At 39.3% G+C, this 23,101-nt stretch overlaps 1 protein-coding gene across 2 annotated transcripts in view; it reads left to right on the top strand.

The window, feature by feature from the left end:
* Window positions 1-23,101, top strand: part of LOC131591912 (PDZ domain-containing RING finger protein 4-like) — a 240,161-nt gene that overhangs the window by 185,740 nt on the left and 31,320 nt on the right. For both annotated transcript variants that reach the window (XM_058863029.1, XM_058863030.1), the window contains 2 exons: window positions 14,424-14,677; window positions 16,238-16,340. In XM_058863029.1, the coding sequence (XP_058719012.1) occupies window positions 14,424-14,677; window positions 16,238-16,340 (357 nt within the window). The remainder of the gene's footprint in view (window positions 1-14,423; window positions 14,678-16,237; window positions 16,341-23,101) is intronic.

Here is a 23,101-nt window from a genome sequence, read left to right as displayed (position 1 = left end):
TTTTGAAATACAGATGGCTTCAGCTGGACTGGGAGCCCTGGGTGGGAAAAGGAGGGGAGGAGGGGAGAAGGCTAAATGGTGAGGCAAGAAAGTGGAGAAAAAAGAGACATGCCATAACAAGTCATGTTTTATGGAAATACAGTAATTAGAGTGTAATAAGAAGAGGGAAGAGGATGAGACTAGGCCCATTATTTCTCCCATTTGTTCTGCTACTGTGAGATTTTAAAATGGCTCTTGTACCCATTTGACTGGGAGGGTGTAAGCATTTCAGAAGAGTAACCTTCACCTAACCGCATACTTAACTCCTTAAACCCTGCCCTATTTGATAGGTGGTTAGATTATATTTTATTACTTTAAATTAAAGCTTCAGAAAGCAGTGTGTCATTTCTTGCATTCCAAAATGTCCAGGAACCTGATGGAAAGACTGCCTTGAAGAGTGAAATATGTGATTTCATACAGTTAGGCTCAGTTCAGCTTTTCTGGTTTCTAGGCAGACAATTTATGTTAGGCTAGTGTGTCAATTTGCAGCTCCTACTGCTCCCTATCCATTCTGTCCTCATTTTTTAAGGAAGAGGGAAAATCCTGTGTTCTATTAGTTGACTTAACTTTTTAAGAAGCTTGTCTGACTGTCCTGGGCCTGGAGCAGAAGCATAGACCTAATAGGGAGATATGTCTGCTTAACTGCAGGGCTTTGACAGCAGCTCTAAAAGCGCATTTTGAGTTTGCTTCCAGGCTGTTGTGCACAGTGGCTCTTGGCTTGCCCCATGGACCATGTGCATCTCCTGCTGACAGGCCTTGAGGAACCCTGTACCTCCTCCTACCCAAATAATTCAAGGTGAAATGAGGATGCTGATAACTTTTGGTGCTCGTGCACCTTGGCTGCTGATCACGCACGAGGATGTCAGATGGGATGGCATTGCCCTCTCTGAGATCACAGTGTCACAATCCAAGTAATTCCTCTCTCGTTCAGTAGAGCTGTGTGACGTACAGGATGTGATGGCTGGCCTGCGGCTTATTTCCACTGACTGCAACATCAGTAGGGTGAAGCTGGGTACCTGACCTCGCCATTTCTAGATTTTTCTAAGGGTAGGGTTTGGAGGGATAGGAGGGATTAAAAATGCATGTTGTGAATATCTGTGAGCACTGGCTACCTTGACTGCATTTTGGTGAGCCTTACACACTGACAAGAGTATGATGATATTTCCATTTGATATTAATGAAGGCACTCAAGGTCAGTATGCAAATTATTTTCTACGAAAATCTCTGAGAATCTTCATTAAGAGCCTATTTGTCTGCAATGTATGTAAATATTGAATTTTCACAGAATTTTCACAAATTAGAAACCTACATCCCCTTTTCTCAGATGTTTTCTTTATTGTCTAGCAATATCAATAATTAACTGCAAAGTAGCCACAGTGAGAAACAGAATCATGAATATTCACTTGGCTGGTTTATTCTTAAAGCTGTCTGCCTGAAAAGCAACCTACCATTCCAGTATTTCCCATCTCTTATATGAATAGTAATCAAAGAATTTTCTTTATTGTGGCAGATAAAGAGAAACACAGTGGACAAAACCGTTTATGCCTGGAACAAAGAAAAGCAATAGAAGGGTTGGAGACCTGCAGTCGGGTGGTTCACTCTCAGATGTGGAGGCTGGCCAAATTTCCCCGGTGGCCTGGCCTTTCTGCCATGGTTCCACATCAGCAACCGAGCCCAACAAGTGTCAGCATGAATTCAAATAGCAGAATTGATTGCTGGGAATGATTTATGCCTGTCTGCCTCTCCTTGGGTGGGGAAGGTTTGTTTAAATTTTGCCCTGCCATTTTGAGCTGGCTTCAGACATTTCCCAATTTATTGGAAGCCTCTGCTTTTCAGATGCGGTTCTTTTCACCAATAATTTTATTCTATGACATTTTACTTTACTAGCTTGTAAAGCCAGCTTACCATGAAAGTTTAAAGAAACATGGCTTTCTTAAAGAATCTATCAGCAGTAACAAGAAAGCTACTTTCAAGTCCTACATGATGTGGATTTTGAAATAGGAGCCCCCTTGGCTTTAAATTCAAGGGGAAAAATACACTTTTCTTCAACTGAGATGTTCTAAAACATAACCTTTTCAACAAATAAACCAAGAGGAAGCCTTTGAATCCAGTACACCTGAGCTGTTAGAACGCATAAGACTTGGTTGAAATTTGTACTTCACTACAATTTATTGATCCAGTTGCAAGCTTATGCTGTTGCTCCCTACCTGCCTCCTATTTAAAGAACAAACAAAAATTTCACAAGCTGATGTTGCAGTATGATGTCGCAACATCATATTTTTGTTTCTATGAGAATAGACTAGAATAGAATAAAATATTTACAGTTGGAAGTGACCTACTATGATCATCTAATCCAACTGCCTAACAGCTTCAGGGCTGACCAAAAATTTAAGCATGTTGTTAAGGGCATTGCTCAAATGCCTCCTAAATGTGGACAGGTGTGGGGCATTCAACACCTCTTTAGGAAGCTTGTGCCCATGTGTGACCACAATCTGTACAGATTGACCACAAAGTACAGAAACCTCCTGTGGTGCAGCTTTGCACTATTGCCGTGTGTCCTGTGACTGCATACTAAAGAGATCAACACTGCCCTCTCCCCTTTCTCAGGAGCTGTAGAGAGCAACAAGGTTGGTGCCCATCCTCCTTTTCTCCAAACTAGACAAACACAGAGTACTAGACTGCTTCTCATAGAACTTTTCTTCCAGCACTTTGACTAGCTTTGCTGCCATCCTGCAACATTCAAGTACCTTCACATCCTTTCCAAATGCTGGTGCCCTGAACTGCATGGAGGTACCCCAGGTGAGGCTGCACCAGCTCTGAATGCAGCAGGATAATCATCTCCCTTGACAGGCTGGTGAAGCTGTGTTTGATGCACCCTAGGATGGGGTTTGCCCTCTTGGCACAATGCTGACTCACACTGAGCCTGCTGTCAGCCAGCACGCCCAGATCCGCTTCAGCTGCGCTGCTCGTCAGCCGCTCCTCTCCCAGGCTATACTTGTGCACAGCGCAGATATTTTATATTTTACTAGTTTCTTGTCTCCTGCTGAAGAAACTCGCCAAAGTTAGTGTAAACAAACTCTTCAATGCACGGGTCATGGTAAGATGACAAATATGACATCTTAAAATCTGTGAGGTTTAGTTAAGAAGTTCAGCTGAGAAGCATTTCAGTGTTATTGATTTTGGTGAAATGTCTTTGTTTGCCCAGGAAATTTGTTTTTACAAACACTATGCTATTTTTATAACTTATTAAAAGCATTTCTAGATAGTCTACTCTTAATAATTTTATTATAAGCACATATGGAATTTACATCTCCCTTTATAAAATAATCCTCTGTATTTAATCTGTATATTGCCATCAGGATTTCATGTGCACCTAACACTTCTTTTCTGATATATAATATAAAAATTAAGGGGCCCTATTTCTTCTTTCAGTGGCATCTATCTTTTTATGTTACGAAATATCATATAAATTGCAAAAAGAAAACCTCTTATTAAAAGGACTTTTTCTTCCTGAGACAAAACAAAGATGACATTGCCGTTGTCTTGATATCCCCCAATGTGCCATGATTAAAGTATTTTCATTGTCTAGGCCATAAACCTTATTTTAAAGCATGTCTATTTTAATTTATGTCCCATTATAATTCATTGTCTGAATTCTCAGCATAGATGTATAATCATTATTTTTACAACAGCAATATCTAGAAGGCCCTACTTGCTTTGGGGCTCTGTGGTGCTTGATACTCTACAACCAAAAATACTTGCTTTGCCTAGGCATTTTTTTTTTCCGAATACATCAGTATAGTAGATTGCAATATTCTTTTCAGTGTTTTAAGTAAGTTGTTCATGTTGCTTTTAAGATTATCAAAAGCTTGTCAGGTAATTTAATTTCATATTACAGTAAAATTCTGTTTCTCTGAGCAGAAAGAATGACTCTAGAATGACTCTGTTCCTGATAATTAAAGGTCTTTTCTGCTCTCTATGCTAAACTGCACCATCTGATGTCAGTGCAAGGCAATTGAAAGCAGCAAGAACTGCCAACATGTATCCAAAGGCCAGGTTTTTTCCTGAAGAGTTAACACAAGAGATTCTTCAAAATATATTTGTATTTCAGTGATATTTGTGGTATTGCAAGGCAATGGTGCAATGTATTCTGTGGCCAGTCAACAGCACAGCCTTGGCTACCAGCACTGCATAAGCTCACTGATGTATTTTTCAGCCATTTGAGCCTTAACAGCCTTGACATGCCTTGGAGAGCTGGAACAGCAGCTCTGATAGCCTTGCAATACACCTGGAATTGCCTGGGAAAAGAAAACTGGTGAGCTTTGCATGAACTTCCTCAGATATTGCCCTTTGCTGATTTTTTGAGAGTACATTGGAGAAATGAGTCAGCTACTTCATCCTCTCCTAAAGCCTGTATGAAGGGACTTCCTGTAGACTTCATTCAGGGAAAGATTCCCTTTGCAGGTGTTAAATATCACAGCCATTAATAGTAGTGGTCGCTGCTGTTTCTAACACTGCAGAGACCAAATCCAAGAAGATAAAGGGAGTCAAAGGAACAAGTGAAAGATATGGGATGGAAGCCAAAGAGGCAGCTGGAATAAAACACAGGAAGGAAGTGGTGAAGGAAGGCAGAGATAGGGAGAGAGGATGGAGAAAGACTCTAGAAGGAGGAATAGAGTTGGAAACATTGGGACAGAAATAGCAGCTGCAATTGATTTTTAGCCAGAAAAGAGCTGCAGCTCTTACTCTAGTAAGATGTGTACACAGTCATGGTGTTGTCTAAATACGGTAGAATTAAGCTGGAACTAATATTCACATCCTTTATAATTTTTCTGCTAAAAAAGAATGCAGCAAATAAACTTTTGAAAGAGGTAACTTATTTCTGTGTCAGCACAGCAAGTCATCACTCAGTAAAAAACTGAAGTAATCCTACATGAATAAATAGTCTTTAAAAGAGGAATCAAAGTAGGAGAAAGAGAAACAAAAGGGAAGAAAGTCACAATTATGTTTCATCAGATTTCTTTTCTATGTGTCTATATGTAGTTTCTTTTGTGTTCATTGTGTGTAGCTAGAAGTTTACAGCTGCATTCTTGATGCTCAACAAAAATTGTTGCTAAGCGTTCCTAAAAGCTACAGGGAACTTTCTGGTACAAAAGCATCAGATGAACTTTTGAATAGCAGGTAAGGCCCCATTACTTGCATTGTTTTATCAAATGAGTGGTTCCTCTGAATTAATTTTCTTCTTCTTTGAAAAAAAGATCTAGGAAGTTGCCATGTTCCAGAAGCAGGATGAAGTTAATGTGTCTGTTGTTTTGTCAGCCCATACGACTGAGAAAATCTAAATACATGTGAGCTTGTCAAAAGTGTTTTTTAAATATTTAGTCCTGTAAAACTCTGGAATGAATTTTTGAAAGTACTGTTATGCCAAAAGAATTGCCAATATGCCTGTTCTGGAATAAAGCCATGAAAATCAATGGAGAACAACAGTGTCAAATTAGTTTCAAGACAGCATAAGAGAAAAATGGAAAAATAATGAAAGCAACTCTCCAAGTTCTGCTTCCAAAGAGGAGGAACCTTTTCTATTTCTTCAAGACAAAATTGAAACAAATGCACAGTAAGAAATTAATATTAAAGCAGAGCCAGTCTGTTGTATGCTCATTAAAAAAGCAAGTGCAGGTGTGTTTAGAGATCACTCTAACCTTAGCACTTTGTGTGTGTGGCACCCCAGCAGGACATTGGCTTGTGCTGGATGTGTGACAGACCCAGGAACTCACCAGGGTATCAGCCAAAGACCTGGCTCAGTGCTCTGAGTCTCTGCAGTTTTGCAGTGTGCAGTGCTGGCACACTCCTGGCCAGGGCCAAACTCAATGTACCAGATCGACTGAGGGCAATGGGCTGTCGCTGCTCCTCTCTGCAGCATCATAGGAGCCAGCCCAGGGTCCTGGTGCTTGCTGGTGGACATGCTGGCAGAAGGGAGCTCCCTTGCTGGGGTGAGGAGTGCTGTGGCACATGGGGTGCAGGCTCCTGGTGCCAGCAGTGCTGTCAGAAGCAGGGCGGTGAGACCCAGCCAGCTGCCTGCCCTTCTGCAGCCATCTGTCCTGCTCCTGCACAGCTGGAGCGGCCAGGAGTTACTCCTCCACGCTGGGAGAGATATAGGACTTGCTGTGCTACCTTAAATTGAATTTAAAAATTAAAAAAAATAAAGTCTGCCTTGGGCTTAACTGCATGCCTTAAATGGGGAATTTTAATAATGGGCCAACAGCAGCAGTTTGAAGTATCTCACTGAGGAAAAGGTCACTGTGCCCATAAGTTATCCCAGCATTTGATCAGTGGACTCTTTTCCAAAGACTTTAAGTCTCATTATTCACTGCTTATAAAGTCACTTGAGATATAATAAGTCTTTTTATAGTAATGAAAGAACTCCCACAATTAGCCAGAAGGCAGCCATCTATCTTTTTAAACTACTCAGTTCAGAGAAGACCAGGAGCTCCAGTCGTCTGCATGTGGATGAATTGTTATGACAGTGATAAGTGTAACATTCATGTGGCGATGCCAGCAGTGACTGAGTTCATGGAAGGGTGGTTGTTTGTTGTTTTTTTTTTTAACAAGTGAAAGAGAAACTTTTCTGTTAGTGAAATGTAGAGTATGATTCCCTAAAAGGAAAAATGACTACACATTATTTAGAGTCCTAAATCTGCCATTCAGCCTCTTTCATTATTCTTTGGGAATTGCAGATGATTAAAGAATGTCATTAATTTGATGTCCTAAAACTTTAATGGCAATTACCTTTTGAAGAGCCTCTTCTCTGAGAAAAGTACATACCCTGTAAGAGAAAATGGAGAGTGAGCTTGTGGTAGAGCAGAGACACCATGAAGTTCACAGGAGACTATAACATTCCGTGTAAAGGCTTAGAGATAAAAAGTGTTCATTCTGAGTGCACACACTAGCCTTTGATTGTATTTTTCCCCATCATCAAAGAATTGCTGCATGTGGTAGATCTCTTGAGAGATTTATTTAATGCCCTATCCTCAAATAGAGAAAGTTTGCAATGATTAATGTAATAAATGATGTTCTAATTGAATCAAGAAGTAACACAACGTATTTTATGCATGCCACAGCTAGTTTAGTCTTTATTGCCCTCAGGCAGAATCTTAATATCATCAGAAAAACTGTTTGTCAATATTAAAAGCAATTTGCATAGTAAATATACCCCAGCCTTGCTACATTACCATCTGGGTTAGTTGAGCATTCATGTTGGTACCAGGAGGTGCTGGTGAAGGCAGACCTCATGAGTGTTCAGCTCTCCAGCTGTCACTCTGGGAGGATGGCAAGTGCCAGCATTCCCAGCCTGCTGGGAGGGGACAGGTTCAGTGAGAGGGCAGTGGGAGGCCTTTGTAGAGAAGAGTTCAGGAAAGGAAAGATGGAAGGTTCTGGAATCAGCAGGCGTGAGGGTCCTAAGGAGTAAATAAGGGCCTGCACTGAAAAAAAAAAGGCAGAGTGAGAAGAGCGGACAGCCTAAGAGAGAGAACAGATGCAGCAAAGCAAGGGAAGGAGGAATGAGGCTGGGAATACAAGCTAGAAAATCATGCAAGAATGATGATGTGATTGCAACTAGTCACAGGTCTGCTGGGCAGATTGAGGGAGTTGGAAAAAGCAACAGCTGATCACAAATACGTGTCTACCAGCAGTTGTCTCCAGGCAGCTCACTCTGAAACTAATGCATTAATTCTTGAATTTAATTTGGTGATTTCATTTCACTCACAAGACAAATACAGATAACACAAACCAAGAGAATTGTAGATAATATGTTCTCTCTTTCAAAACTGAAGTGAATCTTTTCTGAGCTCTTGCTGTATTTTTTGAGCTGGACTTTCTGAGCTGTTCTGATGTTGTTAGCCATCAGCATTAAAGAACTTGAAAGGTTCTTTGCAAGATGTGCATTGCTCTAAAACACAGTGATGGTTTAGAGGAAATGTTCTCCAGTTACACCGACTGCCAAGCCTCATGTTATGAAGTGCAGAAATTAAGTTTGCATTTTGCCTACAAATTAAAGCTGCTGAGTAGTGATTTAAAACTTGTTGGAGCAGGGATAGTTATCCTGGAGATGTGAATTGTAGCATCCAAGTGGTTTTTAAGAGATGTCCCAAGGTGAGGGCCCAGAACCACACAATCTTTAGGGATGGAAATGTCCCAGTGTTAAGGATATTGAAATGCTCACAGACATTTGTAGTGAATGATCAGTGTGCCTCACCCAGCCAGCTAGAAGCAGGCACACATCTAAAATACAATCCATTTCCTATACTCAATACCAATAAAGTAATTAGGCAGTCAATACACTGGGGATTCAAAACCCCAAACTTCCTCCCAAAGTTGGGGGGATCTTCAGTGATAGCTTTGCTTACAACAGACTTGAATGTTTTTTCAGAACATGGAGCATGATTCTGAGCACAGAATTTTGGGAGATGCTTCTAGCAGTTGTTTTGTTTTATTTAGAGGTGGCTGGGTAGAGAAGGGAAAATCATGAAGAAAAAAGACACTGAGTTTCTATTTGTTGCAGAACCAAAGTTTCACAAGCGCAAGGTGTTAATTACCTTTCTCACTAGTTTGCTGTATTAAGTGCAGATGTGATGAGAACTGTTTGTACATTTGCCTGGGACATTTTTTCTATTCCAGTTTAAAACATTTTCTGAATTTCCTAGGATAGCTTGTTAGGCAATACTTCCAGGCAGTGTCTAGCTCTTTGCTGGAGTCTTTCCAAAATATGTCATGTCCTTCATAGAGAGAAGTTCTCTCAGAACCTCAGACCTGCCCACAGATGCACTGATCTCAGTGAGCAACTCTGACAAAATGAAGCATCATCTTGACATCAGCTGAAAGGAGGGTGCTTTTTTTCTGACAACTGCTGTTTAAATGATCAAAATTGCCAAGAAGTCACTGGGTTGTCTCCCTCTGAGAGGAAAATTTACAGAGTGGGAATAGGTATATTTTTATGTTTTCCTACTTTTTGTAACATTTATTTTGTCTTGCTCAGATAAAGGCTTATCCATATGCTTTCCAGCCATGGTAGATTTCTGCTAATTACTGGGAAATAGAAGTTATGTGCTGGTTACACATGGAGATGCACAGAAAGCTGGAGTACTGGGTATTGCCTGAGTCTACCCATTATTGTTGAACCAACTGCACAAACCAGCTATCAAACAGCACAAACCTCAGCTCTACAGGTAATAGAAATGTAATTCTTGTTATAAGCCTGTAGTTCAGCTTGAGGGAAGCCACCAGAGCCTGCACATTCAGCAGCTTGTGTAGCTTTTAGGGAGGATGACAAGATTTCACAGTCAGGGCAGCAAAGGATCAAATTGGAACAAGAGTTGCTTAACTCATCTGGCCAAGGAAGAAAAAATGACATTAAGCAGCATAATAAAAGTTGTCCCTTTACTGAACTTGCATGAACCCTGACCTAGATAGCGGTATTGGATAATGGCTGAATTTGCTACCTTTCAGATTAACCTGCTGAAGAAATGTGACTTTGTACTAAACTGTAACCTAAAATGTCAGTGTGTCAAATGCCCTTTCTGTGGAAGAGCTATCACATTTGTGTTAGCAGAAGACTCACAGGGCCCTCTCCAGCATGTGTGTCACTGGGAGCTCACATGCAGTGCCAGCCTGTCCTGCCCAGGAAACCTCACAGCTGTTGGCTCTCAGCAGCAGAAGTTTTCTGGAGTTTCTGTATGCCAAAAGCTGTAAGTTTGGGAGGGAGCAGATACGTTTTTGTCCTTTTTTCCCTGTTGCCTGCGTTTAGGAAGGGCTCAAATTCCTGTCCTAAAGAAGGACTGGTCAAACTTAAGGACAGTGTTTGATCTTTGTGCCAGTCTGCTGTCCAAGGATGCACCCAGGGAATGGTAGCCTGGGTGTATTTAGGGTGAGAGATTGAAGGTGAAGAGACTGCTGTGATGAGAGCAGATTTAGCACCTGTCAGGTCAGGGGCATCTTCTGCATGGGTGTTGAAATCTCCTAGGACAATGAGCCTTGTGTGAACTCCATCGTCATGTCAGACAGCATCTCCGTCATTTAGCTGGGAGAGCTGTGTGTCTAGACATCTCTGCTCTTGCAGAACACCTCAGTTATTCTTCCCATGGCCTTTACTGAATAAATGGAGTGCCTTAAAAGATTTTACTTCAGCAGAGCTGATCTTAAACTTAAATTTGCATATGCCAGAATTTGCTGAGGATGGGAACTTATCTCAAGACCTGCTAAAGCAACATCTTTTGTGATGATTACATTCACATGACTATACATACTTTTTTCTTTTCTTTTTTTTTCAGCTATTTTCCTTTTTCTCTTTATATGGAAAAAGTAAAGACTACAGTATTTCTGGTTCTCTTGTTTCAAAAATTCTGCCCAGCATTAAATGGTCAAGAGCAGAAAAGTGTTAGAAGGCAGACATGGCAGTTTAAATTTTCAGTCACGGGCAGTTAAATCCTGGAAGCAGTCTTCATTGAAGACTTCTTCACCTTTTCTTTTCACACTCACATAACATGAAGAAAACGTAACTATTTGTCTATGTATTTTAAGTGTTGACAAATTTGTAGTCACTGTTTTGTTATTTAGTCCTGTCCCTACTCCTCTGCTGCCCACCTCTGTGTGTGTGGGAATAAGGCTGTGTACACTGGTGCTGGCATTAGAAGTGGCAGCTGGCCAATGTCAGTTGATGTTTGCATGAAAGACAAAGCCCATTTCCTTGTTTATTTTCTGATGCTGATGAAGTTCTGCATGTGGCTGGGTTTAGAGCAAGAATCCAAAGGGGATGGCAGGGATCCAGGCAGTGGCCACTAGTCACTCTGGGGGAGATGTTGACAAGTGGCCCAGACTTTGCAGTGTGTCCAATAGCTGGGGACAGGGGGAGAGAGTGTTCATTAAGAAAAAACTTAATCAAATAGGGCAGGATGATGGTTTACATGAGAAAAGATATATTCTTTACTTAACATTCACAACTTGCTTGTGGATTAATTAGCCCATCTGCTACAACAAATGTATTCTCTTTTCTTTGTGTTGACTGTTAAAAGTGACTGAATTCTCTATCCACTTAAAATAGTACCCTGGATTCCACTGAAAGTAACCTTTCAAAGGCAAGGAATTTATTTAATCATCCACTAAGAACCTGTAAATGGCTTGATGTAAATAAGTGCTCAGCTGTCTTTGACTCCCAGGATAACTATATGTGAGTGTTAAGTTGGGGTATAATGCAGGAGGAAGGAAATCCTTAAAGAAGCTACATGATGAATGCTTCCAACCCCATCTCTTTTACTGGTTTTAGGTTTTTTAAAAAATTCTCTCTTCTCAGCCCCAAGTGGGCAGGACAGCTGCCAGCATAGAGTAATTCAGCTATAGATTTTCTTCTAAGAAAGGAGACATTTGTAAATTAGGTGACCTTTATGTAGATCGACAAAGTGTGTTGATGAACTTCAAGTGACAATTTAAACAAGTATTGGGTCAAATGTACTTGTATTTCATAAGAAACCAAATAAAGGAGAGAATGTATTTGAAGTCATCAAATTAAATATGCATTTAAATGAAAATAGAGGTCAGTCATAGGTTCCAAGGATAAATGAAAATGTGTATCTTTTGTGATTTTTCACATTCATGTGATTTTAAAATATTATTATTCTTTAGAAATAAAATTTGCATGTAAATGGCATTATTGTGAATTTATGTCTACTTCCTCAGAATAAGTGATAAGTACTGACTTATATGAATAGACAGAGCTTCTGGGTTTTTTTAAGAAAAAAGGGGTTTGTATGTTATCCAAGCATCTTTTAGATTTGTTGATGTGATAAAATGGTTATCTTGTAACAAAATCCAGGTAGTTCAGCTGGGATATAGACAGGATTGTGTGTGTTTTATGCTTGAATAGAGGAAAAAAATTGATACATTGCTATATGGTATTTATTCCCAAGCATTTACTTTTAGGAGAAACACCATATACTTTTATTTGAAGATTTAAAAGTATCAAAAGGAACTGGGGAGTCAGGAAAATAATTCTTCTATTCTTAAGGCCTTAGGAATGAGAGTCCCTCAGATAGCCTATAGGACACTCTTGTTACAAAAACAAAAACTGAAAAATTATGTCTTTGATAGATCTGAGTTAGAAACAAGAATGAAGCAGAGACTGGAACTGAAGCATGGATAGAAGACCCAGGCTTGAAGCTCTAATTGCCTCCATCAGATGGGGCTGAATTTGAACACTCTGGCAGTGTGGCTTGTGTTATCAGAGCGGGTTTGCAGAAACTCTCTCCTTGGGGAAATTTCTTTTTCTTATAACTTAGTTTGTTCTTTGACTGCTCTGGCTCTTCCTCTTAGATACAACTGATATTTTTCCATGTAAATCAGATTGTAATTAGGTTATAATTTTATGGATGCTAGTTTAAATGGTAAAATTATAACATTAAATCTTAATATTTTTGGCTTCAGTTATCAGACAGACCACAGGTATGCATTGAGCTTAGGTGACCAGCCTAGCTGCCTTTTGAATTACCTGGTCACAGTCTAGGCTGCAGTGGTGTGGTACTTTTGGGTATCCAGGCATTCAGCGTAACGAGTTTTGAGCTTTTATAAGTATAGAAATATGTTCAAAATTTGCAGCCTTCTCATTACTGCATACAGCATTGTTGTATATAGCCTAGCTAGAAACATCAGCTGGCATTTACATTGGTGGCTACATCACAGTGCAGTTATTTTGCATGTCCTTGTGAGTGACGTGGGTGGGAAAATGGCAATTCATTGGAAGTCAGGAAAGATGATGCTACCTTTCAGTTGTGCACATACTCTGGAAATGTACTGAGTTGATATATACATTAAATTAATGTGTATATATATGGATATATAAATAATGTACATATCAATATCAATTTATATATGAATATAAATTAATGGTCAGCAGTATCTGTGCACATAAATATGATGGGACTATGGTTGCACAGGTTGCTTCAAAATGTTACTAAAGGCTGCTAAGTTACTGAGGTTCTTTTGAGTTTGCTGACATTGTTCCTGTTTGCCTTTGTCCTTATTGACAAGACATTTCCAAGAATTTCTTGAATGAAGGAGTGATGTGGCAAAGAAATTTTCATTTCAACCAATATTTGCAAACATTGGGGAAAAGTAATTTATGGGGTCAGTCCCATTTCTGGGGAGGGTTTAGACTTAGTTCATTAAGTTTTATGAAGTTTTATGAGTTGTTGTCTATACAAAGAAGATAATTTGAGCATGACCTTGCAGCAGAATCCTATTTCTGATTCACTGGCAGTGTAGAAGTTTTCCCAGGAATATAAGTTTTAATCAATTAATTTAATTAATTTAATGGTTTTGGTACCATCAGATAGTCACATTTCTTACTAGAAAACCTTTCTACCTCAGCACATGTTCATCTCATTTTCACAGTAGCTCACAACAGTTAGGTCCTGTGTAGCAGTCAGCAGTGGTCCCAGTGCTCTGGAAACAGCAGAATGGTATTGGCTGTGGAAGCCCTGTGTTCAAGGGCTTAGCTACTGCCTGCTATTGACCAATCAGCCTTCACATTTTGTAGTGGGCTGATGCTTGCAAATCTTGCCCCAAACACCTGAATTCATATAAATTTAGCATAATCAAACTTTGCAGTTACATTTTTAATACCCTAAGGCCTCATCTAGACCAGGAGGAATTTGCTGCTTTGGCTGTAGCAGAGAGAAACCTTGGCACAGCCTTTTAGTTTTGCCAAGCTATGCTACATTTGCAATGTAATTTTCTCTGGTTGATTATTTGTCTGTTCATTGCAAATTATTTCTTGAGTTAGTTCCCTTTCCTTGAAAGAGCAGCAGCTGACTGTGCTAGTCAAATCTTCCTATCTTTAGTCTTAATGGTTGTGTAATAGCCATAGGAGATAAGTGACAAAACACTGAAGATTTGCCTTGTTTCTTTTTAAACATCAGATACATGTTTATTGACATCTGCATTAATAACAGTGCCAGAAATCCTTTAAAACAATTGCATGCCACAGAAAATGCTGAAATTTAAATGTAAAGGCACCCCTCCTATTTTAGCTGTATTTTACAAAATTAATAAAACAGGATAAGATAAATAATTTTTAATTACTTTCTAAATATTGTCATTTCTTTGCTGTGTTTGGATTCCATTGGGTGGGACAGTTATGGAAGAGTTTAAACCATTTCTAATTTCTGGCAAAGATTAAAGAACTTATTTCTCCTCCCAGCTGTATATTCCTTTCTGTATGGATACCAAATGTCATCAAGTGGCTTGATGTACTGCACAAATAATTCATCCCCCTATATTTTACCCCCATGTTTTTATGATGCCTTTTCTCTCACCTTTGCTGTATTCTTGTTTTTCTCTAGGTCAATGGGAAGGACCTCTCCAAGGCCACTCATGAAGAAGCAGTGGAAGCTTTCCGCAATGCCAAGGAGCCCATTGTAGTTCAGGTTTTACGACGAGCCCCAGCTGCCAAAGCTCACAGCAGCTCTCAGGATGTTCGGTTTATGGATGCCAGCACTCAGACTGACATCACCTTTGAGCATATTATGGCTCTGGCCAAGCTAAGGCCTTCCACACCACCAGTTCCTGATATCTGCCCTTTTCTACTTTCGGATAGGTATGGTTTATCTTTTTCTGCTGTTTACCTGTGGGATTGAGGCGTTGCAGTGATGGTCTTCTAGCCTTCCCCCAAAAAAGTCTCGGGAACATTTAAAATAAAAAAAAAAACATGTTGTTGATAACCACTATCACATTCAGGCTTTAGTGACTGCTTTCCTAAACTCTGTTTGTAGATCAGGGCTACAGGAAGGAATCTCAGCCATGCTTATTTTCTGTTTATTTGTCTATTCATCCAAAGCTAAGCCCTAGTTGAGAAGAAAACCACTTCTGTGTTCCAAACCAAGAAGGCTTCTTCAGACCTAGAAAGAGCTTGTCTTGTTTTCTTCCTAATTTTATACAAAAAAATATCAAGTGGTTTAATATAAAGGTCCCTTTATCAAAAGCAAAACAATTCCAAAAATATAGAGATCAAAAAGTACTATTTTAGCTGTCATACGGCAAAAATATATGAATTAAGTTATCTCTTTGGAACTGAATTAGATGCAAACACCGGCAGGTGGTGCTTATACATAAGTAGAGTGTAGGGTTCTTCCTCTTTTGACTCCAGCTCATAAATAACACCGTGTAATGATTGACCACAGGTGGCCCTACAGACCCTCTGTAGCCTGCAAAACTATAATAGCCCTAGAGCTTTTTCACTGATTTGCTTGCATGTTGTGTGTCTCTGCAAAAATGAATTAATGCAGAACGTGCCACTTTTGACTTTGATGTGGGTCCATTTTTAGAAGTTCTTGGTTAGATGGATTTGGCTTACTGCTGACTGCTGCACAGCAAGGAAAAGGATATATGTATTTCTGAATTTTTAGTGGTATTTCTAAACTGTGGCCTACAGTGATTGAAGTCCCTGTGCCCTCAGCATGGGGTAGAGTTTTCAGCCTCTGCTAAGATAGATCCACACAGGATACTTCATGGCTGGGATCCAGCCTTGGGTCTAAAGATGTTGTAAAGACCTCATTCTTTTTGTTCCAAACCCATTTAACAGTACAGTTTACTGACATTTGTAACTGTGCAGTTGCTCAAGTGCACTTCACTGTGTTGTTACCACTTTAGCACAGGAGGATAATGCAAGTTATTTTACACAATTCTTGAACAGTTTGTGAGCCTGTTATGGTCTGTAGATTGTTCAAGACTGTGACCAGGTGAGTTGCCCCCAGCCATGACACAGCTCCTGAATCTGGAGTTAGGTAACTTAATGAGTGTAAGGAATCAAAAAATTTCACAGTGAAGTAGTTTGGCCCAAACCAGACCCTTCTAAGAAATCACCCTGTGTAAATCTGCCTAAAGATGAGCCTAGAAAAATTAACTCAGCCAGAGCATGAGCTTTTGCAAAGAAAACAGCATGTGCTGCTTCTTGGTAATGTTCCTTTCAGGTTGTCAGGCCATTCAGAGTGGCACTGCTGAGATGAGAAAACTATGAAATGAGGCTGGGTTGGCAGCAGAATGGGGTGGGGGGAGGAGAGGTGACAGTGGTAGTGGGGTGAGGTGGGCTTATCACCTTTTAATTTTAAAAGAACATATTGTCTCATCTACTGTTATTGTACTGCTTTGTTCCACATAGCTGCCATTCTCTTCACCCGGTGGAGCATGAATTTTATGAAGGTAATGAGTATCTTTCCAGCCTGCCTGCTGATGCAGATAGAGCAGAGGACTTTGAGTATGAGGTAAGATCATGGGCACACTCCACCCTCTCTTTCTGTTATTACAGATACGGCATTTACACACCTGATAGCAGGCTCCTCTGAGAAATAGAAGAGTGGGAATATTTCTTAAAAATCATTACAAAAAACATAACATTTTGTGTTATACCTGTGTGATGTCACGGGATTTAATGGAGTTAGGCTAAAGATGTGAAATTTGAAAGCAGAATTATGCAGTGGGTAACTACATACAAGTCTAGGAGGCTTTTTAAACATGTTCTGTCTTTGTTCACTGGAAACTGCAACTCAAATGTTTCTCTTTAGTAGATTTAACACTTTAAATCAGGCTTTTCCACAGTTACAAAAGGTTACTGGAAGCTTGCTTGCTTTCTCCCTCCTGACTCAAATTTTAAGAATGAATTGTCCTTGTATTTCATGTCTTAGAAATCAGTCTTCTAGATACTTGGGTATGTGCTTGAGTGTTTGTAAGACCACGCTTCAAATTGGAAAATGAATATGGTTTTTATTACTTGCTCTTTGATATTTGACATTGTAAGTATTGCAAAGATAAGAGACTGTGCTCTGTACCACAAATCTCTCTTTACTGCTAATGTATTGCACTCTCTGGTGACAAGGGTGGATGTGTCTCTGAGTCACTTGAAAATCATTGTGTGAAACTTCCCAAAATGATAACATGTGATTAGTGATGATGCTCTTCATTAGATTTTCATTTCAATATCTAAATAGTCTACTTGTCAGTCAGTCATTAGCTTTTCATGTTTTCCACTGTCATCTAGTAACAAAATATTTATAGGGACAGGCATAAGAAGCAGATGGTTCTTTTTATTATTAAACAGTGCTGAGTCTTTTCATAAGTTCAAGTTACTGTATTTTAAGTAAGAATGATTATAAATAATTAAAAATCTTTAATACAAGATTAGAAACATCCTATTGTCCTGTTTGCTCTACCTTAAGGAGCCTTTTTAAAGGTTTCATATAACTGGATATGGCATTTGGAAATTAAATGAAAGGCAAAGGCTTTGGCAAATATGCAGTGAGTTCCCTTTTATTGTGTCTTTAGCATCTAAGACACTCAACTGCAAGTTCAGCCCATTGCTCCTCTAGCAGACAGGGGAATCTGAAAAATCAAATAACATCTACTTAGTGAATCTCATCAGAGCAAGCAAACTTTTATTTGAACTCCTCAAAAAATCATTGCTAGGGATAAATGAAAAGATTATTTCTTCCCAGTTGGATTTTGGTGTGGTATCTCACAGCATAAGAGTCTAAACTTTAAGTTCTATTTTGACTCCCCCTGTGTAATATAATATTAAATTTCTCTGTCAAGTGTGTTTGTTCATGATACCTGTTCCTGAAATGTAATAGAAACTATATTTTCTGGAAATAATTAAATTAATTAGTAATGTAAGCATCTAGAAAGAGGGTTTTTTTTACATGCTAAAATAATGGCAAAATAATTATCATCACTTAATAAGAATATCAATGACAATTTTTTGAGAGTCTACCTAGTGCAATCAAGTCCTCTTTGTGGCCATTATTTATCCCTAAAAATGGCTGGCATAAATATTGTGACAACAGTAAAATTTTGGGCAGGTTCTCAGTTGCCTGTATTCTCTGCTAATCACACCATCATAGTCATTAATTTGCTGTCAGCTGTGATTCAGTTGCCCAAGGCATATTCACTACGACTGAAATAAAGTGTTTCATGTGAAATTTAAATGGGAAAAAAACTGTCTAGATGCCTTTGAGAAGAATGTTTTCTACTAAATATATAAGTTTATAGGAGGAACAAGAACATCTCAAAGCCTTTAATTAGCAGAATTCTAAATATGAAAGACATTCCCAAAGTTTAAGCCCATATGGTAATATTATGGTTTAGGTTACTCACTGGTTGTATTATCTGCTGTTTCAGATCCTTGTAAGACATTATTAAGCTCCCTTGCAATAACCAGTGAACTGGAAAAACTGAGAGCATTGTCCTCAGAGTTGTATCTCCATCCCAGAAAAGAGTCACAGTGTCAAAAGGGACTTCTCAGTTCTCAGCAGACTTCTCAGCTGGACAGGGGGTGGAGTAGAAGCTGTGCTCCAATGCTGTCATGGTCCCTACAACAGTATTGTCTTAGGTGTACTCTGCTGTGGCCACTCAGTTCCTCTGCAGAAGGGAACTAATCCAATTTTTATTTTAAAATAGAATTTTAGAGGTGTTGCTGCCTGATCTAATTTCCAGCATAGCTCCACAAGTTCCTCTGTTGTAGCAGCAGAAGAGAAAGGAAGGAAAAAAATGCTCAAGTATTTGGGAAGAGAAAAAAGGACGAAATATGAAAAAAAAATTATCACTGTGCATCTGATGCCAAAAGAATTCTTGCATTTATATGTTCTTCATAGATTTGTAGCTCTGTAGACTATTATTTTATAGACATATAGTCCCTAACTAACTCCAGCATTTTTCCTACCCTGATAGACAGAAAGACAAAACAAATTCCAAAGACCCTATCCTAACCTTGCTTCTTCTGGCAACCAAGGACAAGCTACAGTCCCAAGATCTTCCTATAAACAACTAGAAGAAGGGAGCTCCAGAACAGGTTGAATCAAGTCAGGGAATTATCTCATCACCTGTGCTTCTTACTGGGGATTCTTGGCAATATGCTAATTTACCAAACTTATAAAAAAAGTTTTCACCCTATGTGATGTGAGCATTTTTCCTCAGTTTCCTCTGGAGGCCACCAATTAAAGACCAGCTTTTATTTTACCTCCTATATTAATATTGTCTCAAAAGTGTGTTGCTTTGTTTCTAGATTTTTAACGCATCTTATCCACCATCTAAGGGTAAAAGCAGCAGGGAGAAGGGGTGCAGAAGCCCTGCTCATGCTACCCCTCTGTCTGCAGGCTGGATGGAAGAACCACAGTGTGCTCTCTATCTCACACTGATTGATTTCTCCTGTGTTTAGGGAAAAGAGGTTTATTGTTATCACTGTGCTGTACTTAGAAGGAGGATTTTATGAGAGTTCCTTGATTTTATCATTGTTTTTTAATTTGTAACAACTTTCTGGTTGAACTTTAGATAACCACACAAATCAAAAAGCAAAAAAAAAAAAGTCTGGTGTCAAGAGCATGGTTCCATTTCCAAAATGCAGATTAGCTTTCCCATTGTACAAAAAGATGGAGGTAAGTAGCTCACAGGTCTCCATGGCAAACACAAAAATTTTTAAATGGATTAAAAACTAAACCTGGAGATTTCAGAAAGGAATTGAAGCAAGATAGTGAGCAGAAAAAAACTAGAACAACACCTCATTATTTCCTAAAATGGTTTGTAAATGAAGAATGCATCTGTTCTGAGATGCAAACACAAAATATGCAGCCAAATTAGGAAGTAAGGAAATAAGATGACTAACAAATGGGTTGCTGGGAACAAAAGTGTTTCCCAAGAAAGGGAATGTCCTGAAAAACTCTCATCACTTTGGTTCTTGCTTACAAACATTTGCTAGTGTTTAAATACCTGAGCTACACCATAAGAGACCAAGAGGAGGATCATATACAATAGCCAGCACTGGGGAGAGCTACTTCTACTACTACTGCTACTTGAAGTGGTAGGATTAGACACTTCTAAGAGTCTTCTACTCCAGCTGTATGCTAGAAAAGCCCAGTGGGCTGTGATCAGATTGTCACAATGCAATGAACTCAAGTATGAGCCAATTGTCTTGGAAGGATGAACTCCCAGGGAGGTTCATTAGACTCCATACAGTACCATGCTTTAAACAAATGGTTGGGAGGATGATGAAGCTTGGGGTTTGTCATTTGCCAAGTTGAGCATCCTTTTGTTGCCACTAGAAGAAATATGAATTGCTGGTAGATATTAAGATGAAGGCAGAGCCAGCATCAGTGAGTATTGGCAGAAAGGCGTCAAAAGATTTGCAATTCTTGCATAGCCAGGTACTCCTGAGGATTTTAAGAAGCAGGAATGGACTGAACTGTAAGTGCTCCTTTGGACTTACAGTCAATATCACTGAAAGAGAGCCAGAGATATTCAGGAAAACCCACCCAGCCTGACTATGAGTGTCTTTCTGCTGCTGGAATTTTATCAAGTGGGTTTACATTATACATCACACTTGCTGGTACCAAAGAGGTGGAATGACTAAAGGCATTTCCCCAGTAAATCTGTGTTAAACATTGCTCCAAAATGGTGCTAGGGAGGAGTAAATAAGCTAATGGTTGTGCACTTACTTAATAGCATGTCTGAACCTACTCTCCAGGAGAGAGAAACTTTGTATACTTGGTTTGGAACATTAATAGTAATAGAGAAATCTAGGGGTCAGAGTAATTTAAATGATGGGACAGTAAAAAGGAAGTTTTAGAAAGAAGGTAACCAACAAGGAATGTTGTAAAGACACAACTGGTCAAAAGGAAGTATCACTAATGTCTGGTCCTATGCATTCAGTCTAATGAGACAAGAAAATAAGATGTTACAAGCTGATAGTATTGTTTAGTCAACAGGTCTTTATCCAAGGCCAGAGACCTTCATACCATGTATGTACTGAAGTAGCCTTTGAGCAAAAGCAGAATAGGAAGTGATTGCTTTCTGCTAGGGGATTACAACATCTCAGATAGGAAAATATTATCATTTCCAGCTGAATGCTTCTTCCAAACAACAAAAGCAGACATCCTTGAGGAGGAATAGCAGTGGATTGAATTATCTGTTGCTGCATATATGAGGAAGACTAAAATTTGCTGTCAACATTGAGGGGTTGTTTTTTGGAGGAAGGTCGGATGTTAGTCAATGTGGAAGCACAAAGGAAACCACAATAATGGTCTGAAAGACTTTCCAGCTCTGATTATTTTCATTTTTAGGCACAAGTGATTGTTTCAGCTTTCAGGAGCCTGGAAAATTATATCAACAGTCCATCATATCAGGAGGGAAACATTTCAGAGTGAAAACGGGAGAATGGCAGCCATTGTGTTAGCCCACCTGTCTGATGGCTTTAGTTCTAATGCACACCAATGCTAGTCCTGACTAATTGGGACACTTTTAAGACCAGTAAAAAGTTGCTTAGGATAGAGTTGGCCCTCTGTGAAATTTTGAGGTTTTCTGATGCTCTTCACTTAGAAACCACGGAGCCGCTTTATGTTACTTTTTTGCTCAGAAAGTTTGTGCATGTCAGTAAATGTACAGACAGCCACATGAATCATGTGCAGGTAAAATGTTTCTGTGGTCATGTTTTATGGAGCCTTTTGTGTCCAGGCAATGAAAAGATAAGAGTTCTTGGAGGAAAGAGCAGCCACAAGAGACATGGTATTTTGAGAAAAAGCCATGTGAGATTTTTCCCACTTGCAGCATAAGCTAGAAACTACACACATGCTATGTGGATTCTTCCTGTTTTATAGAAAATAGGAGTTCTGGAAATAAAAATATTCATATGCAAGTTGTTTTACTACATCATCCTCCTCCTAAGCACAGCAACACATAGTGCTCTGAGGGTTGGTTAATACTTCAGGGCAAAAATTATTACTCTTAAGATCATGTTCTGATTTGTAGACCCAAGGGACAGATTTTTCCATCAGAATAAGGAAATAAATGTGTATTTATGCATGTTGAATACAAATGCAAATTTATGGTTATGCACAGCCATTAATTTAAATGTTTTGTTAAGTATTTGCCCTCATAAATCGGTTAACTGTAAATTTAGATTAGTCCTTCAAGTTTACTACTGGCCTGATCTAGATCTGCTGAAATTCCTAAGGTTTCCTATTGACTTGAGCGTTTCTGGATCAGATGCTGTCAGCTGTTTTCACAAACAACTAAAAATGGGCCTTGAACTGAGATAAACCAGAAACCTTTCAGAATCTTCCCAGTGGACACTTAAAAGTTGCGTAGGGGAAAATTTTACCCTACTCTCCTTGTTTCTTCTACTGTATCTGAGCACTGCAGTAGATACAGTGCAACACACTGGTTCCCTCTTCCAGTAGTACTCATCCCATTGTGATGAGGGGAGGTATTTCAGAAGCAAATTCAAATTTACCAGTTCTGTGACATTACACTTCTGAAGTGATTGATTTTTATTGGCATCTTTTCCTTAAAAATAAAGAAGGAGTAATTTCAGATTAGCAGTCTGAGCGAGGCTGTTTATCTGAATGAAGTTACTTGAACACCTATAAGTATTTAAGGGTTGAAGGTCTCATGGGCCACTGAAGAGTGGTCTCAGTGATGTTCTGAACAGCCCAGCATTGCTGCATTAGTCCAGGAGAGACCTGCCTGCCTGGTGTATTTCTATTTAAGACGTTTTCAATATGTGGATTACTTAACCAATAAAACAAACAGGTCTGTCTATCTTGTAAATACATATTTAAGGCCTTTTTAACATGAGGATTACTGAGCTGATAGCCTGTAACAGCTCCCTCCAGAGCTCTGATAGTCTGCAAACACCCCTGTGTGAGCATTACCCGAGATTGCAGCAGCACAACTGGAACTTCTCCTCAATTGCTAGCACCTGAACAAACAGTTTTTATGGAAACAGCTTCTGTGCACACACTGCCAGCACGGCTGATTGCTGCCGTCAGCCTCTTTCATTTTGTTCCTTGATGAGTGCTGCTGCACAATGAAGCCAGCTATCAGGTTGTGCTTGTTTTATTTACTGTATTTCCTACTGTGGTTTGAGTCTTTATATTTTACCCTGAACTTCTTAAAATTGGAGATAAATCACAAAATGCACCTCTAGGAAATAAAGAGCAGCTTTTGAATTCAACAACCACCAGACATAATTTAAAAGAGA

Source organism: Poecile atricapillus, chromosome W (genome assembly GCF_030490865.1).
Source record: "Poecile atricapillus isolate bPoeAtr1 chromosome W, bPoeAtr1.hap1, whole genome shotgun sequence".
Taxonomy (NCBI): domain Eukaryota; kingdom Metazoa; phylum Chordata; class Aves; order Passeriformes; family Paridae; genus Poecile; species Poecile atricapillus.
The sequence above is the reverse complement of the archived record's forward strand: the minus strand, read 5'-3'. Positions and strand labels throughout refer to the sequence as shown.